The 20,191-nt window shown below is 27.9% G+C and overlaps 5 protein-coding genes across 5 annotated transcripts; all 5 read left to right on the top strand.

Annotated features, from left to right (window-relative positions):
- Positions 1 to 1,254: 1,254 nt before the first annotated feature.
- On the top strand, positions 1,255 to 8,416 carry TVAGG3_0665570 (enzymatic polyprotein-related family; the record flags this gene model as incomplete). Its single annotated transcript, XM_051242156.1, has 1 exon — positions 1,261 to 7,896. The coding sequence occupies one exon, from the start codon at positions 1,261 to 1,263 to the stop codon at positions 7,894 to 7,896; it is 6,636 nt and encodes a 2,211-aa protein (XP_051088743.1).
- Positions 8,417 to 12,864: 4,448 nt separating this feature from the next.
- Positions 12,865 to 13,305, top strand: TVAGG3_0665580 (protein serine/threonine kinase protein; the record flags this gene model as incomplete). Its single annotated transcript, XM_001330155.1, has 1 exon — positions 12,865 to 13,305. One exon carries the CDS (start codon positions 12,865 to 12,867, stop codon positions 13,303 to 13,305), a length of 441 nt encoding a protein of 146 aa, XP_001330190.1.
- A 1,086-nt stretch (positions 13,306 to 14,391) lies between these two features.
- TVAGG3_0665590 (uncharacterized protein) lies at positions 14,392 to 15,417 on the top strand (the record flags this gene model as incomplete). Its single annotated transcript, XM_001330154.1, has 1 exon — positions 14,392 to 15,417. The coding sequence occupies one exon, from the start codon at positions 14,392 to 14,394 to the stop codon at positions 15,415 to 15,417; it is 1,026 nt and encodes a 341-aa protein (XP_001330189.1).
- Positions 15,418 to 15,861: 444 nt separating this feature from the next.
- TVAGG3_0665600 (spectrin binding) lies at positions 15,862 to 18,252 on the top strand (the record flags this gene model as incomplete). Its single annotated transcript, XM_001330153.1, has 1 exon — positions 15,862 to 18,252. One exon carries the CDS (start codon positions 15,862 to 15,864, stop codon positions 18,250 to 18,252), a length of 2,391 nt encoding a protein of 796 aa, XP_001330188.1.
- Positions 18,253 to 19,096: 844 nt separating this feature from the next.
- TVAGG3_0665610 (Ankyrin repeat family) lies at positions 19,097 to 19,894 on the top strand (the record flags this gene model as incomplete). Its single annotated transcript, XM_001330152.1, has 1 exon — positions 19,097 to 19,894. The coding sequence occupies one exon, from the start codon at positions 19,097 to 19,099 to the stop codon at positions 19,892 to 19,894; it is 798 nt and encodes a 265-aa protein (XP_001330187.1).
- Positions 19,895 to 20,191: the final 297 nt, after the last annotated feature.

Genomic DNA, 20,191 nt, shown 5'->3' on the forward strand with positions numbered 1-20,191 from the left:
TATAGTATTGATCGTATGGATGTGTTGCCAATATGAGAGACTTTCGCTCGATGTCTGATATTGCATCAGACATCGAGCGAAAGTCACTCAAAACAGCTTAGACATGTCTATTTTGACGGCATTAAATGATTTCATAGGAAATGTCTCAGTTGTTAATTAAGTTCACGTGAGCTTTTATGAATGAAAATAAGTAAAAAAAAAGAATTTTCTAAAAAAAAATTGTGTACGCATTGAAATTTTTATCTATAAATTTAGATATGTCATCAATAATATAATATAATTTTAAATTCGTGGAGTACACTTGGGATAATTGAATATGGGCTACCCCATCCCAACCTCTCAAACTTCCTCTGAATTTGGACAAGGTATCCCAATCCCAAAGACCTATCTGAATAAAATGAAATAAGTATATTATATATATTATTTATTTGCTAATAATGAGCATAAATCGCTAAAATTATGAAGAAATTAAAAATTAAAAATTAAAATTAGAAAAAAATGTTGATTTAATGAGAGAATATTGTATAAAAATAGAATTATTAGCTAAAATACGTATTAATTTTATGATATTTCAATCACATTAACGAAAATCGCCCATTTTTAATTCAAATGGGCGGGAAAAAAAATAAAATTCCAAAAAAAAAATTGAATTGGGGAAACGATAGGGGACAGGATATGAGAAACCCCATATGTTTGGGAATTTTTCGCATCACTATTTTATTTGATTTTATAAAATATTAAAATTTCGCAATCAACGATACTTTTCAATAAAAATTGATTAAACAAATTATGAAAATTGATTAAAATTAAATAAATAATTTTGAAAATTTAATATTTTCAATTGGAAGTTCAAACAGGCTTCAAATATTCGTAAATAAAGAATGTGATGTTTCAAGTAATTAAAATACACATATTGTTTAATTCAAATATATCTTCTTTAAAATTGAATTAATATAGAAATTTTCCTATTCCATCAAAATTTTCCACGTGTCATAAGGCTTGGGCTTCAATATTTGAAATATCTATTATTTTTCACGTCTTATTCAATTAATCATTCATACGCGTCACGATGAATATACACCATCTATTTAGTTGATAAACATGATAAGTTCCATGTCTGGCAGAATTATTATTATGCAATATGGAAAAACTTGCCAACCAAAACAAATTATTAGAAAATTTATTGTGTCATGTCTTGTCAAATCGAATTTCAGCATTAAAATTATTTTGAGAGGGTGTCTTATCAAAAAAAAATTTTGCATGGAAGAAGCAATATCTTTTCTTGCGAGATCAACCAAAGATGGATCTAAGAAAAAAGACCTTATTAAAAGACATCTGAAGACAATAGAAGGCAAATTAGACACTAATTCGATTAAAAATAATCAACAAGGGATTTTCATTTATAATTTTTTCAAATCTACAGAAGTTACGTTGAATCCAGACGAGTTTCAAGTGATACGTGATCTTCGTTTCATTACATTCAAAGATTTCAAATCAATAATCCTTCCTTATACATTGATGGAGCCAGCATACTACTTTTCTCAATGCAACACGTTCCTTGAGTATGTTTCGACTGCATTACACAACAAATGGTTTGAATTAAATTTATTCCGGGAAAATACATTGATTTACATGTTCTGTCAGTTAATGATGAAGATTACGAAGAAAAGATGCAAGGTATCTTTAGCTGAGGCAAAAAACACAAACACAAAACAAAATAGAGATGAATTACGAATTTTTACTCAAAATGGACAAATTGTTGAGTTCATGATCAACGATATACACGTGTCAAATCTGACTGACGATAATGATTTTGTCGAAAAATTGTATTCGACTTTTAATGTCGAATTTGAGACCGAAATCGACAATACGAATGACGTAATGCTATACAATGACTTGGATATTATCACTTGGAAAGTGTTTACCAACTTAGATTTTCCAAATTGTGAAAATGATAAAATTAATCGAACAATTAACATTTTGGGAAGCCAAATGAGGGAGAATCGTGACGTAAATGGCTATAAAGCTGGTGTTGAAGAGGTTTTGTTGCATAACAATCATTTATATTTGCAATTTAAACCAAATTCAATTAAATTCGATCTGAAATCATCGATTAAATGGTATAAAGCAAGAGAAACTAATGATTTACAGTCATGGTTACCGGAAATTGCTGAGTATTCTTACAAAAAGTATCTAATTCAGAATTATGATTCAAATTTGTATTGCAAAAACAAATTTAATGAATTATATTTGAACAAGAGTCCGAAAGACGTTGATAAGGAACTAAATCAGCAAGAGTTACAAAAGTTTTGGGATAATTTATCAATTTTCAATCAAAAAATTTTCGAAAAAAATTTTTTGAAGAAAAGGAACTTCACTTTTCAAGAAATTGAAACTCTTCAAGAAATTCTTGATGATTATCCAGAAGACATGAACCTAGTAATACCGAGAGTCACGAAATCCGTCTTCTTGAGTAAATTGACTGATCTCTTTCCTTCAATCTCAAAAATGAATAAAAATAATTTGAAAGACGTCTATTCAAAAATTGAGAGGGAAACCGTCAACGAAAACAAACTGAAGATTTACAGAGAACTCAGAGAAACATTCGAAAACACACAGAACTTAAGTGTAAATTACAAAAATGTTTTCGAAGGAAGTGAAATGTTCAAAAAATTGACAGATTGCGGTTTGAAATTTTATGAGATCAGGAAAATGTTTTCAAGTAAGTGCAGCACGATACCTATTTCTCATCTGATTTATTTAGTTGCCAATTCTTACAACGTAAATAAGAAAATGAACGATATCTGTCAAACCGTTTATAAATTCACTTTTATGGAGAATCATTATGACGAAATCTTGGAATTTATCAGTGATAACAACATTACAGATCTCAATGTTTTCATGGAAAAGATGTATTTCATTTCTGAGACGAATTTTGTCCAAAAATATTACAAATATTTTGATGATTTCGTTGCTTGGAACTTGCCAAATTTCTTTGACAAAAATCATTTAATTGTTGAAGATTTTTACAAGTTTTTGGAGCAAGAAAGTTCAGAAACAATTTCAAAAGTCAATGATTTATTGAGTGAAGAAAACAATGCAGAAAAATCCCAGAAAATTTTGGATTTATCTCTTAGATTTAATGAGTTATTGACTCCTTTCTTGGAGAATTTGTTGCCGCCGATGTGTAAAAATGCAGGTAATATAATAGAATATGAAAAAGAACCAGTTTATAATATCATAAAAAGTGTCAAAGACTTTTTGACATTTAATACAAATAATTTGAAGACTTATGAACTAGTTTATTTGGAGCAGTATAACTTGAGAGTTTCAAACAAAGTTAATAATAAGTTTTGGAGATATTCGAAAGGAAAAATTTTCATGTTTTGTTTCGATAACAAATATTCAAAAGATGATTTCTTGTTTGAAAATGGAAATCCTGATTACATAACTTTGAAATTGCCAATAATTAATGCAAGTAAAAAATTGGACTTGCAAAATCTCCAGAAAATACAAAAACAAATTTTGGCTTTGAATCAAAATTCTCAAAATCAAAACTTTGAAAATTTGATCAAATCAAAAATTTCAAAAAGTGACAGCTCACAACCGCTTTTTGTCAAATGTCTTGAATATCTTGATATAATGAAAACTGTTAAAGTAGATGTTGATAAATACAGAGCAATTAATGATTTCAAATCGAGTGTTTCAAAACAAAATGAACAATTTGAAATTCTTGATTTATCAGAAATGTCACTTTTTATTGATGAACTTGAAGGAAGAATTCTAAGTAATTTTTCGAAGATTGATTTGACAATTCCAAATATCATTACAATACAAGAGAAGCCGCTGGAAATCTTGATAAGAACAAATCTAAATAATCCAAAAATTAAAATAAAATCAGAACAAGATAATGTCAAAGGTTTTATGTCAGAAAATATGATCAAACTTCAGATCCCTGTAAAAGAAATGGGATTAGGTTATAACCAAGTGAATTTCGATTTGTTTGTTAATGATATCCAATATCCTTTCAATTTGAATTTGGGAAAAATTGAAAGCCAAGTTTACATCTATTCAAAAGGTTTCACTTTTTATTACAACAAAGAAAATAATGTAATGTGTTACAATCCGAAATTTTTGGCAGAAGACAATCCTTTGACTGTCAGGACGTTCGGAACTGATTTATCACCAATTGACCATAAACTTCAGTTCTTCACCGATAATAAACCGTCAACAGAATTTGACAATGATGAAAAAGTGACAGCAATTTTGCCAGATACGGATCCAGATTATTACATGAATGTTTTAGTCTCGAAAGATCTTTCTTGTCTTATTTTCACTCGTTTTGAGAAATTTGACAGACCGTTTATTACAAAATATTTCAACAGAATGGCAGGAAAATTCGAAGAAATGCCGGAATATTTATATGCAGGAACTCTTGGATTCAGATACTATTTCTATATAAATACTCCTCTTAAGAGCTCCAAAGATAAATTGACAGTACAACTTGATCCAAATGATGATTTACAAATCAAAGACATGAAATATTCCGATGACCACATTTTGTTGTTTGATTTAAGTTTTTCAAGACATTGTGATGAAGAAAGTCAATTGAAAATTATCATTTCTACCGATAAAAAGGAGTTTGTCAAGGAAATACCGATATCTGTTATTCCTTTCCCTTTGAATATCATTGATGAAGGAGATGATGTTTGCATCGAAGCAGAGTATTCTGAATTAGATGATTATCCTTTTGTTTATTACGATGAAGTCAGCAAAAAATGGTTGCCAATAAAAACAAATGAACCAGTTCCAAAACCAACCTATAAATTTGTTGTTTGCACGCTCAATGGTTATTATTGGAGAGCATTTAATACAGAATACAACATTGAAACAAATGTTGATTTTTCAAAGGATTCGTGTTTCCCTGAAAACGTGACAAATTATTGTTATTTTGTTGTTTATGGAAATTCATATCAAATTGTCATGGAAAATGAATATGATCCAAGCAGAATGAAGCGAGTTGCTGTGAGATTATGTGATGAACCTTATCATCCAAATGAACCTGATACAGTTTGGGTCAAAACATGGGCTCCAATTTCTGATAATTTGGATTATTTGAATGAAATTTTCAAAGATATGAAATTCAAAGACTTTGTTCGGATTTCTGATGAACTTTACAAATTTTTGAAGGTTAATCCTGATGATTCTCATTTCAGTAAAAAGATGAATACAAAATATTCAGAGATAAAGAAAGTTGGTGATGGCAAAGGATTGATCAAATACATGAACATTATTTTCGCTGACAGATTGAAGTTTTTCAGACAAAACAGATATCAATTAAGATTGCCAATAAAACTTGATGAAATTTTTGCAGCACAAAAGTCAATGACAACGAAACATGAGTTTAATCCATGGGAAGTTAAACAATGGAATAACATGATAGAACAAAAACAAAATGAAATGAATAAAATTGACTTCCAAGAAATTGAAAATGAAGATTCAAACGAAGTAATTCAATTTACAAAAGAAAGTGTGTCACTTTTATCTTATAACGATATTCAAGTCAAAGAAGAACCCGAAATTAAATTGGATATTGGAGAAGTTGATTATGTATTTGAAGATCTTGAATCGCTAACTATTCCTCAGATAAATGATTTGGATGACAATTTTTATTGGAAATCAATAATTTTGTGCAAGAAATATCCATTTGTTGTTAGAAAACACTTGTCTGAATATGACAAATTGCCTAATAATGCGTTCCATATTTATTCATTCTTGTATGAACTTTATCAACTCTCAAAGATGATCAAAACTGATATTGCAAATGAATTCATTCGCTGCTTTGAGTTCATGACATTACAAGTTGGAGATGATCAAGAAAAATACCAGAATTCGATTGTTTTGCCTTCGGCTGTTTTCGGAGATGAAAAAGAAGAGAAAGAAGATGTTTCATTTTCTGAAATTCCAAACGAAAAAACACAAGAAATCAAAAATTATGAAGTTCAAGATCCAATTCCTTCTCAACAAAACAAAGCTGAAAATCAACAATTTTCTGTTGAATTAAATCAAAACCAACAAAACACGACTAATTTAACTCATAATCAACAATTTTCTGTTGAATTAAATCAAAAACAACAAGAATCTATTAATCAAAATTCAACTCAAAAAACTAATGTTCCAAATCAAATGGTGAACCAACAAATGAATGATGTTAATTCATCAAACCAAATGATGAATTCAAATCAATTTTTTGGACAAAAATCGGATCTACAGTTGAATATGAATGTTCAAAATCAATTACAGAATCAGCAAATGATGAATCCAAATCCAATGATTCAAAATCAGAATTCTAATATGCAGATGATGAATCAATTAATGAACCAAATGATGAACACTCAAAATCCAATGATGAATCCAATGAACCAAATGAACCAGATGAATCCAATGAACCAAATGAACCAATCGAATCCAATGAACCAAAATCAAATGTCACAGATTAATCAAATGATGTCACTATTGAACCAAATGAATCCAATGAACCAAATGAACCAAATGAATCCGATGAACCAAATGAACCAAATGAATCCGATGAACCAGAACCAAATGAATCCGATGAACCAAATGAACCAAATGAATCCGATGAACCAGAACCAAATGAATCCGATGAACCAGAACCAAATGAATCCGATGAACCAGAACCAAATGAATCCGATGAACCAGAACCAAATGAATCCGATGAACCAGAACCAAATGAATCCGATGAACCAGAACCAAATGAATCCGATGAACCAGAACCAAATGAATCCGATGAACCAGAACCAAATGAATCAGTTAAATCAGAGCCAAATGAATCAAAACCAAATGAATCCAATGAATCCAATGAACCAAATGAATCAAAACCAGATGAATCAAAACCAAATGAATCAGAACCAGATGAATCAAAACCAAATGAATCCAATGAATCCGATGAACCAGAACCAAATGAATCCGATGAATCAGAACCAAATGAATCAGTTAAATCAGAGCCAAATGAATCAAAACCAAATGAATCCGCTGAATCCAATGAACCAGAACCAAATGAATCAAAACCAAATGACTCAAACGAACCAAAACCAAATGTATCCGATGAACCAGAACCAAATGAATCAGAACCAGATGAATCAAAACCAAATGACTCAAACGAACCAAAACCAAATGTATCCAATGAACCAAATGAATCAGAACCAAATAAACCAAAACCAGATAAATCAAAGCCAGATGAATCCAATGAATCCAATGGACCAGAACCAAATGAATCCGATGAACCAGAACCAAATGAATCAGTTAAATCAGAGCCAAATGAATCAAAACCAAATGAATCCAATGAATCCGATGAACCAGAACCAAATAAACCAAAACCAGATAAATCAAAACCAAATGAATCAGAACCAGATGAATCAAAACCAAATGAATCAGAACCAAATGAATCAGAACCAAATAAACCAAAACCAGATAAATCAAAACCAAATGAATCAAAACCAAATGAATCCGATGAACCAAATGAATCAGAACCAAATAAACCAAAACCAGATAAATCAAAACCAAATGAATCAAAACCAAATGAATCCGATGAACCAAATGAATCAGAACCAAATAAACCAAAACCAGATAAATCAAACAAATGAATCAAAACCAAATGAATCCGATGAACCAAATGAATCAGAACCAAATAAACCAAAACCAGATAAATCAAAGCCAGATGAATCCAATGAATCAGATAAACCAGAATCTGATGAATCAAATGAATCAATTTGGTTTTGTTCCTCAACCGCAATTTTCGCAGAATTCTTCAAACAGTTCATCGCCACAAAGCAGCAATCAGCCAATGCCACAGCTAAACATTTCCCAGTCAATTGATCATCAATCTTCCTCTTCAAGTTCCAATCAATCATCGCCACAAAACAGCAACCCATTGTATCCTCAGTTTGGTTTTTCTGCAACACAGCAAAATAATTTCCAAACAACCCAGTCTTCATTTGAACCGAACCAGTATCAGCAACAAGCAGAAATTCAGCTTGGATTTTCGCGTCCATCAGCAAACATGAATCAGCAACAAATGACTGCAACTCAGCAACTTCAATTTGGTTTTGCTCCACAAAATGCAAACCAATTTAATCAACAGTTTGGATTTGGACAGAATCAAATGAATTTTGCTCCACAGATGAATGTTAATTCTCAATTTGGCTTCCAACAGAATCAATTTGGATTTGGACAAAATTAAGGTTTTTCCCAAAACCAGACTAACTTTGGATTTAATGGAAATCAGATGAATACTTTTGGATTTGGCCAAGGACAGATGCAACAGACAAATCAAGGTCAGCAGAGTAATGATTTCCAAAATAATGATTCAATGTATCTCTAAAAACTAATTTTTTATTATATAAAATAATATTTTTTAATTTGGAATGATCAAACAATCGATTGTATTTGATTTGTGTAATATATTCCTCATTATCGACATTTATGATGGTATATTAATTAATTTGAAGTTAAAATCAAATATTTTGAAATTCACGATAAATCTTTTCATAAATAATGAAAGTAATCTCTTCACGTCTGATTATCAAAATAAATTTTTAGTACTATGGTAAATTGAAAATATAGATATTTTGATCTTAAAATTGAAGCTATTAAATTGTTTTGACTATGATACCTGTAATGTTCGTGAAGTAAAATTACAAACACTACATCAATATTTTGTTGCCTTAGTGAGGAATTTAAAGATATTATTTAATAATTTCAAATTCAATTTTGAATCAGATATTAATATTACTAACACAAAATGATAGAAAAGAAAGATTTTATTTTAAATACAATGAGTTACTAATAAGGAAGCATTAAATAGTGATATTTTTTCAAATCATCAAAAGGTTATGTAAGAACTTGAAGACTGATAGTAATACAATAAATATATACTAGAATTATGTGCTATACAGTAGTATAATCTAATATAGGCAAATAGTTAGAAAAAATATTCCGAAAAAGTAATGATGTGGGCTCATTTTTTGCTTGCTGTTTGATCAGGTTTTGTTTCTAGCATTTTCTTGAACTGAAATTGGACCACAATTGATTGCATGGAATCAATAATTAAAGAAATCAGGATAAAAATTATGCTAATAATAAAAGGAATGATCCAGAAAATCAGAATAAAGTACTCAAATCTACTGAAATAATCGTCTGAGAAGTAAAAACGCTCCCAATTTGCTGAAAGATATACTTCTATAACGCTTGAAAGGGATAAGCAAGTAACTGATACAATGAACGAAATTGTTGTTAAAATCAAGTTGCCTCTGTTAGAAATGATGAAATATGAATAAAAAACGTGAAAGGCAAGGATGGCTATGATTGGGAGGTCTACATAATTAATTGATATTAGCATTAGGAGAATTTCCTTGATTGTCGACATCTCGGCTGAGAGATAGAAAGCAGCCATATCTTTCTCCAACGTTGAAAAAATGACTTTGAAATTTTTGAGATGATTCATAAATTGGAGATATATGAGTATTTAAAGAAAAATTGATGAAATAACATAGGAGCATTAAATTACAACTCAAAAGGCCATTATCAATTTTCTGAGTATAAAGAAAACGATCGCTGTCAAAAATACTTCGAAGTTTTCAATTTTTCTTTATATCACAAACCATTTTGTCCGGCTAAATTTATTTATTGTTCGAGAAAATTTACGATCATCATGATGTAATACTAATCATAATAATATAACAAATTGAAAAGAATCAAATAATCTGAAGCTAAAGGTGAACACAATAACAATATTAGCACTTACTGTGATCTTAGAAATTAATATGGCAACTATTCTTTAAATTTGATGAAAAAAAATTGGAGATTGTAGGGTTTAATTCCAAAATCATGCTAAGGAATAATTTAAAAATGATTTTAAAAATGATAAATGCACTTTAAATTAAGATAAAATGTTCAATTTCAAATAATACTTTTTAAAATTTAAGAAATATCATTTTTCTGATTTAAAACATAATAAATTCAATTGTTGGATTAAAAATACTTTCTGTCTTCCCTAAAAATTTTTGCGATTTTATTTTATTTTATTTTTTTCTAATAACTATAAATTAGGAAATTATTAAATGTATATGACAAAATAATTTGAAATTTGGCGTAAGTAGTTTATAATGATTTCATATTTTTATATTTGAACTCGAATTATCATAATTTGAATTAAAAGAAATAATACAATTATAGAATGAGTATTTTTTGTAATTATGGCCGGCTTTTGCTTTTTATCAATTATTTTTATTAGGAAAAAAGAAATATCGAAAGTTTGATTTAAATATTAAGTGAATTTATAATTGTAGAGAAGGGAATAATATTTTCTAATCGGATTTAAAGTTTAATTTATATTTTGTAGAATAATTAATTTTTTTCTAGTGAAGGATCTCTTGGATAGCCAATTAGATGCTGAATATTCATTGATTCAATCTTTAAAATGAATATTTAAATTGAGCCAAAGAAGGTCATTCCAACGTATCGCAGAAATCAAAACAAAAAATAAACTTCACAAAAGTTGTGAGCTGAACGTATTTGTATCAAAAGTGATTTGAATTCATAATTGAAAATTATTTTGGAAATGACAAGCATTTGGAGATGATTAATTTTTTAAATAAAAATATTTAATAATACATTGAAAAGAAGAAACCGATATATTTTTTACTAAAGAAAATAATTTTCTTAAAAAAAACATTATCAATAGTATTTATGCTCGGAATGCATATAATTTATAAAAATTTTAAATATTTATTTTATAATCCTCGTAAAAGCAATAGATTTATCTTAAAATTTTATTGACGAATATTGAGTTTATTAGGTTAGAGGAAAAGGATCAATAAGAGTTTGAATTTATTGGTTAAAGTGACTGTGAGTGATAATTTTTTTGGGAAGTGATCGTCTTGCAAATATAACAAAATATAAAATTGAGAAATTATTTATTCTATATTTTGGAAGTTATCAAAATTTGATAATTGAAATATATTTTAATTTTTTAAAATTTATATATTTCGCTAATATTTTATAGAAAAATTTTACAATATAGGAGCCGTTTTAATATCGTGCTCTTTTGTATAACTTTTCAAAATATTGAGAGAAAAATCTTTACTGAAACAGTTATTGAATTTATTATCGTTTTATCGTTACTATCATAATGCTAAAAAATATCTAAATAAAGCTAACTCTTTTTTTACTTTCAAAGGCTCTCAAAATTTGAAAATATATATTATTTTGATTCTTTAGGTACACAGTCTATTTTACTCTTCATTTATTAAAACCAGTCGAAGTTTACTCAAAATTCTAATATAGAAACATAAAGACGCTTCTCTTTTAAATTAACAAAATTTAATTAATAATGTCAAAAATTAATCAGGAAGATACTGTGATACAAATTGTACGCCATTTAGCATATACATTCATCTATTAATCCATTATTAATGATGTCATTTTTCCAAACTCAATAGTCTAATTAATTACTTCAAGTTTATGTTCTCTTAGTTTAATAATTCTTATAGTTTTTATATTTATGCTTTTTAAACAAATTCAAAATTCGAAAACAGAATTGGCTGTTTATAACATGTTGTTATGATTTACTATTGTTCTATATTTTGTTCTAAAGCAGATTTTATTTCTTTGTTGTTTTATTAAAAATATTTTGCAATCCTCTTAATTTTAACAAATGGTTTCATGAAAAATACTTTATATATTTAATATGACCTTGCTATTTCTTTTGTGTATTCTTAACGTTAGTTTTGTTATAATGGAAATCTTTCCGATGGTTATTAACTCAGAAATTCTAATTCATGTTCAGTTCATATCGTAATTCTCGAGTCAATTTTTATTTCGATTGTCAACTATCTTCGTAATTTGAATGTTATCTCAAAAAATATTTCTTTCAAAAAATAATTTCAGAAATTGTAATTACAATTTAGATTTTACTCATATCATTTTCTTAATCCAAATTTGGGTCAAATAAAATTTAACCCAAATTAAAAATATTCTACATTTACATTTCTAATTAAAAAAGTACTATTTTCAAAATTTTCATCTTTTGAATTTTTATTCTTCTCCTCAAATATTTTGATTTGTTTCTTTTGAAAAAAAAAATTCAATCATTATTAATCACATCTTATGATTGATAAGTTTTATATTTTTACTTACGTTATATTATTACTTAATATTTTATTTTATCACAATTTTTTAAGTACACTAACTATTTAAATCCAAGTTCTTTTCTTTATTCCCTTAAAATTAAATTGAAACTCTTTTGAAAAAAAAATTAACCGATTTTATTACATTATGGAGAGCAATGAAATCACTTTTCTAAAATTTCACGGCATCGAAGTTGTCGAATCTATTGCACAAGGGGGTTTCGCTTCAATATATATGGTATATCATACAATATACAAAACATACTTTGCTCTCAAGAAAATTCCTGAACAATTCTTTAATAAAATAGAAATAGATTGCCTTATGGCCATTGACAACCCAAAAATTGTTCATTTGTATATGTATTTTCAATTTAATTCATACGTCTATTTAATAATGGAATATTGTTCGAACGACTTGAATAAAATCATACAAGACAGAGAAAGATTATTACAAAATGATCTAATTCATAAATATGTTGATGCAATTGTTCGATGTGTAAAAGTTTGTCACGAAAATCAAATAGCACATTGCGATATTAAACCTTCTAATTTTTTAATAGATCAATATGGAAGAATTAAAATTTCTGATTTTGGACTATCTGTTATTTGCGATAATCAAAAATCACAAATATCCTCATTTAAGGGAACTTTATATTTCATGGCACCAGAACTTTTCGGAATTGAAAAGTTTAATCCTATGAAAGCGGATATATGGTCTCTGGGAGTTACTATGTACTTTATTGCCACAGGAAAATACCCATTCAATGGGTTGGATCAAAAATCGATTCGCGATAATATTTTAAAAGGCCTTTATAATGAGGATTTGATTAAAGATCCTCTTCTAAGAGATGTAATTGCCCAATGCTTGGAACCAGATGTTTATTATCGGGCTGATATAAACCAAATATTAATGCACAGGTATTTTTGTTCAGATCAAACTGCTGATCGACTTCAATGCTGCAACACAAAGAAAAGCGATTTTATTGTGAAACCTATCACAAAATCTTTCTCAAAGTTGCCAAAAATTAATTCTCATTCAGCATTTCCTTCATTTGAATTTAAAAGGATTATGCTATCAAAGCAGAAAAGCGTTATCTAGAAAATTTAATTGAAAATTCAATTGTTTGATTTTAATGTTTAAAGACAATTTTATATTTTATCATGGAAATAAAAATATTATTGCACATAAAAATATAAACAAAAGCAACATATTTATTTTTCTCGGAATACATTATTTTTTAAATAGCATTAAATATTCATAAAAATAATAGATTTATTTAATTTATAAATTGCATCAATTTTTAAAAGAAATATAATTTTTTTTTTAAATTGTAACTTCGGAACAGTTAAATTGATTAATAATAGGATGTGTGCATCGCATACTATTATTTTTCGAATATCTCGAAACAAATCTAAACAAAAATAAAATGAGTTTTATAGATTAATACATATAATCTTATAGCCCAAAGATAAACAATTGAATTATTGATATAATCTAACAAAAGTTTGATTTTTGAGTTCAATGATCTGACAATTATCAAACTTTGAGAAATTAGAAAAAATTTTAAAAATCATATATAAATTTGATGATACGATAATTCATGAATATATCGTATTTTATTTTGAATTGAAATTCAAATGATACAATATCATTTGTTCTTATATTCCAATCTAAAGTAAATCCGCAATTAAAAATCGTAAATACAGTTTTGAAAGATAATAAATTTAAGAATGATATTTTTTTGACAGTTTTGTTTGTACTTTTGAGTGATGACAAAATCATATAAAAAGATAATGCATTTTAAATATTTAAATTTCTAAACTCAAGACCGTTTTGAATGAATTTTACAACATTATTAAACAATAATTTTAATTTACATTATAAGTTTAGATAACAAAATTAAACTTGATTTATTAAACTTTATCACAATTTTTCAATAGAAAGTTACGAAGGGGTTTTTAATAATAATAATATTTTTAACAACATTTCTATCAAGGTAATTTCCTACCTCATCTCAGAAAATAAATTCAATACAAACTTCATTCAATCATATTTCATATGGAAAATTCCAATTCAGGTCTCTTTGCTAGAAAGCGTCGTCAAAATCGAATAGTTAACCCGTCTAGTTCTACAAAGTTATCATCTCTACATAAACACAGGAGTTTTGCTGGATCAATTCCCTTAATGCTTCCTTCGCTACAAGGTGACTTTCAATTACCATCACATCTTGAACTTGATCAACTTGTATATAACGTAGAGTTATTGGAAACTTGGAGATCCAAAGATTTGATAACTTGTTCAGCAATATGGTTTTTAGACGAAGAACGGAGAAGGATCTCTCCACTTTATGTAAAAAGTGATCAGATTTCCGATCTAAACATGCTAAATAACATATCGAACCGAGAATTGATTAAAAAATCAAGAGAAAACCTCTTCTCATATCCGATTTCTAATCTTGAAAGCAACATAGTTATTTCATTCTTTTTCGATCCTAGCTGCGAACCACGATATTGCAGAATTTGGAATTCTTTATATGATGATAGTTCTTCATTACGCCGTTTTAAGATCTCACTCGGAGATTCACCAATTATTACATGGGAAGTTCCATTAAAATATGGTACGGAAGTTTCCTTAGTTCATAATACACCGTTGAGCTTAAAAACAAAGCAAACGCTCTCACAAATATTTGTAGAGCAGCAGCGAAAACATCCCATTCATGACTCATTAGGTGCATTACCAATAAGGAGAGTTCACAGTATTTCTTTCAAATTTTTGAGAAATTATGGTGATAAAGATATGTTCGGATTTAACGGAATGGAAATTTTAGATGAAAATGGCACACCATTTACCTCTCACGACATTGAAGAAATTTTCTTCGAAAATACAATTGATTTCACGAACCCGACTTCAATCATTCAAAAAGACTCAATAACAGGGACATTTTCTGATCCATTTTTAATGCAAGTTTCAGATCCTTATCAACAGCCTAAGATGCTCATAAAATTGAAAAAGTCTAAATACGTAAGCGGAATAGAGTTTTATAACTTAGTAATTCCAGGACACAATGATATAGGAATTAAGCTTGCTACAGTATCACTGGATAATGAACAGTACTGGGTCGGAAGATTTCCGAAATCATCCTCAAAGCATATTTATTTGGCCGATTCTCACAGCAAAGAAGAAAATTCCAATAGTATCTTATGCGAGTAGATGTGGTTTTGCTATTTTTTATATTTGTTATAAAATTTTTGTGTAATTATTGTAGTTATAAGCATTATTTCTATCTTTTCTTCTTAGCATTAAAAGCCTATTTGAATTTCAATTCTTTAAAATACCAGACTTTAATAAGACACCCTACATCAGAATTTCAAAAAATTTTTACAAGATGATGCAAGTTTTGAGGACATAGAATTTCTGAAGCTGAAATATGTTCTAAAATACTGTTTTTAACGGTATTGAAGTCTTTGTTCCTAATCTGATGCACAATATCTCAACAAGTCCTGAAGAAGAGGAACAAAGTCAACAATTAGAATAGAACTGTATACTAATGACATTAAAATTTTGTGTAATATTCTTTATTTCATATTATATCTAATTGAAGGTTGTAAACCATTCGAAAGTTTGCATACGACACATCACTTTTAAAAGAAATACATGTATTATGTGGATAGTTTCAAATATCCAGATATTTCCTCTTGCGGTGTTGAACCTGCATTACAAGATATATATGATGATTCAGAAAAAATTTGGGAACGCATTTTTGAAGGAAACTTTATCGATAATATTGATGAATTAAGAACTAATGGCAGTATTAATAAGATTGTATCCGCATATATCAAAAATATTCAGCCATGCAGTTACATTTTTTCAAAAACAAAAGAGAAATATTTGAAAGATAAATTCCAATCAACGGAAGAATACAAAAATATCTATCTCAAAGCATTAGATATGATTGATAACGATATGTTTGAAGAATTTAAGGGCTTATTTAATGAAAATAATAAAGTTTTGGAATATGGTAATGATAACTATTATCCATTAATTGATTGTGCTGCAATCAAAGGAAATGAAGAAATTTTTAGATTTCTGAAACTCAATGGTTTCCAAATTACAGAACAAACATGCAAACTTGCTATTATAACAGGAAACATCGAAATTGTAGAGATATTATATGAACTCGGCTATGAATTTGTTGATCATTTTCAAACTGCTATTCAATATCATCAAAATGAAATGGCAGATTGGATTTTAATGAACTATCCATTAATTTCCATCAATCCTTTTGTATGTGCTGAAAGCTTAAATATTAAAGCTTTATCTTTCTGTTTCAAAAATGAAATCTCAGGTTCTATAGATGTAATAACTCAGCTGAAATATTACCAGGCATTTCCCGATATCAAGTTCTATTGTTTAAATACGGATCCACGTCATTTTTTGGATAAACTTGACCTTGATAACGAATTAATTGTTGATTTATTAATTGAAAACAAGTATCAAATAGGGGATTATCTAGCTTGTTATATTTTTAAAACTAATTCAATTAAAATATTTGAAAGATTCTATTGCAATCAATTGTTAATAGAAATTAAACCAGGTGAGTTAGTTAATTACTCAATTCAATATAAATCGTTCAAAATTTTGGAATTTTTGTTATTACATGGAGAAAAACTTGACATCTCTCGAAACAAATCATATTTGGATTCCATACCAATCAATCTTCTTAGATTGGCATTTTCAAAATATTCGCAAACAGAATTAAATCAAGCAATGTTTTATTGCAACACAGTTCAACAAATTGAAATTCTGATTGAGTTAGGTTCAAATATAAATGCCGTTGGTATGGCTCATTACGAATATCTTAATTACATAACATCATATTCTGAACCATATGAAGAATCTATTTTAATGAGTGCTGTTAAAAGGAGAAAATTAGATTTAATTAAATATATAATCGAACACGGAGCAAAGATTAATCTTGAAATTCAAAATCCAAAACCATTAATTATTTATGTCATTGAAACTTGCGATTTGGAAATTATTCAATATTTGATTGATCATGGCATCAATGTTAATGGAGAAGACAAAAATGGCAAAAAATCAATTGATTATGTATTGGCTACTAGATCAGTAGATATCATGCAGTTAATGTTAAAGCATGGAATGGAGATCATCAAATCTGATTATGATGCAATAATGGAGACATGTTTCAGTTCACAAATATTGAGATCAGTTATTGAAAAACATGTTGGATTCGCTGATTTCTATGGCAATTATTTAATTAAGTCATTTAGAACTCGCCATGATAATTACAATGATCATCTGCTTTTATGTTGTGTTAATGATCTAAGTCAGATCAAAAATTTCTTAAAGTACATAATTAGCATTATAATAAGGAGTAATGATTCTAATTTATTGGATTTATTAATTGAGAAAGGTCTTTTCAAGTACAATAGTCCCGAAAAAATATTTGTTCAATTAGCTCAGCATAGAAAAAATGAAGAATTTTTCAGGCATTACTTCCAACTGATTAATGAAAGAAATATGATTTTACATTTCAGAAAAACGTCTCCCTTAATAATTGCATGCAAATATAGAGCAATTTCAATAATACCATTTCTTATTGATAATAAACTATATAGGGAAAAGGATTTATCAGAAGCTATTTATTATTTGACCAGATTTAAATGGAAGAATGATAATCCAGATATTTTACAAGTCCTAAATCAGATTGTTTCAAAAGTGCAGCCCATTGTAATCCATCAAATGGCACAACAAATTCTAGAAAATGAAGTCGAAGCAATATCAATTCCTGCGGCTGAATATCTTTTCAATATTGGCTCTCCGATTGTTTTTGAAAGTAATGACATTATTGGGAAGTGGTTACTCAAATCTATTAAGGAGAAATCAAAAGAAATTTTAAATTATTTATTAGATGCCACTCCAGAAATTCCGCTTTCTATTATATTGTCCAGCATCAAAGAAAATATTTCGTCATTTATTGAAATATTGTTCAATGATGAAAAAAATTCCGATGCTTTATTTTGATGATGATCGAGTTAATATTCTCCTAAAACTTCTTGAAAAAGGATTCATAGGAGACCAATCAAAAATAATTGATTATGCCTGCAAATTCAGATCCATTAAGATTCTCGAGTTCTTGATTAAGAAGCGTGATGAATATGGCATTGATATTTATCAACTCTATAAGAGAGTTATGACAAATCAAAATATAGAATATACTTCATATTATTCACAATATGGGGATAACTTTATAGAAGATTTTAATAAAATGCTTCTGGATTACAGAATTGATTTGGATTTTGAACAAGAAAATGTGTTCGAGATTTCGAAATATAACCTGCATTTAATGGAATTGCTATCCAAGAGATCAAACTTCAGCGAAAAAACGTTACATAAAGCAATTATGCATGCTCTAGATTCAAGTTATCTGCGTGATGATCTTTTAATTACAATTATCGAAAAAATTACTAATTATAATTTTTATGAAGAAGAAATGCCATTTTTTATCAAAATGTGTTTGAAATCTTCATATAATGCCTTATGTCATTACTTGTCAAAAGGTATTGACTTCAATCAATCTTATCAAGGGGTTCCAGCAATTATATATTTATTATCAAGAGATGATAATGAATATTTCTATAATAGCATAATTGAAAAAATTGACCTCGATCAAAGAAATGAAAAATTCAAACCGATTGAATGCAATTTATATTCCAAAATTGTTAATGCAATTAATATGGGAATTAAGAGAAATAACATTAAATTGATTGACTACATATTATATTACATCAATATTAATCAAAATGACTTTATTAATATACTAATAAAGCAAACAAATTATGAGATATTTTATCATTATTTCAACAAAATGGAAATTTCAGATCAAAAGGAATTAACTGATTATTTGAGTCATGCTTTAGATGAAGAATCGCATCAAATTTTTGGTGAAATTTTAAAGAGTGTTACTATCGTTCCTTACGAAATCCTGGTGGATGCAATCTGGAATGAAAATGTAGAAATTGTTAAACTTATCAAAAATCATAGTCATGAAACAAAACCTTCTGATGCATATGAAGTTCAAAGAAATGAATATACAACAACACCATTACTTTTCAAATTAATCACCAACTTCGACGAAGATATCGCAAATATTATTAAAGATGATATAGAAGATTTCAACATAAAAATTCAAAATGGAATGAGTGCATTGCATTATCTGATTTATATGTATGATTATAACCCACGAATTGTTGGCGATTTTACACCAGAAAAACCAGTTTTGTTCTATATGAAAAAAATTGCGAACATCGAAAAAGCTATTGAGTTTCTTATGAAATCAGGTTTCAATATTGATATTGAAGATGATAATAAAAGGACTCCACTTATTTATGCATGCTTTTATCATCTTACAAACTATAATGCTGATTTGATTAAAACAATCCTTCACTTTAAACCAGATGTCAATAAAGTTGATATTTATAATAATACTGCTCTATCCTATGCTAAATATTACGAAAGTTCCTCTGTTAGAAAATTACTCCTCATTCATAATGCAAATGATGTTGATTTCTCTCATGTGCCTGGAATTTCAGATTACGATGAATCAGATGATGACATATATTATATTGATGATAGTGATGAAGATTCGTATTGGCATGATTATTAAATTTTAATTATAATTTTTTAAAATTATTTTTAATATTGGCCCAAACATTTAATTTTTCATGGTTTTTGATTGAGCTTTAATGTTTTTATCAATTTTTTTTTTGAATCATTCAAAATTATTGATACTTTTTGAATTTATCAAATCATTAAAGCATTATTTCGTATATGAATTAACTTGATGTAAAATTAAATAATTTTAAAGGATGACAAATTAAAAACAATGTTTCTGACAAAATTAGAAATGATTCACATTGAACTCAATTATCTAATAGGAAATATGAATTATTTTGCAAGCTTT

The sequence above is a fragment of the Trichomonas vaginalis genome, chromosome III, assembly GCF_026262505.1.
Source record: "Trichomonas vaginalis G3 chromosome III, whole genome shotgun sequence".
In the NCBI taxonomy this organism is placed as follows: Eukaryota; Parabasalia; order Trichomonadida; family Trichomonadidae; genus Trichomonas; species Trichomonas vaginalis.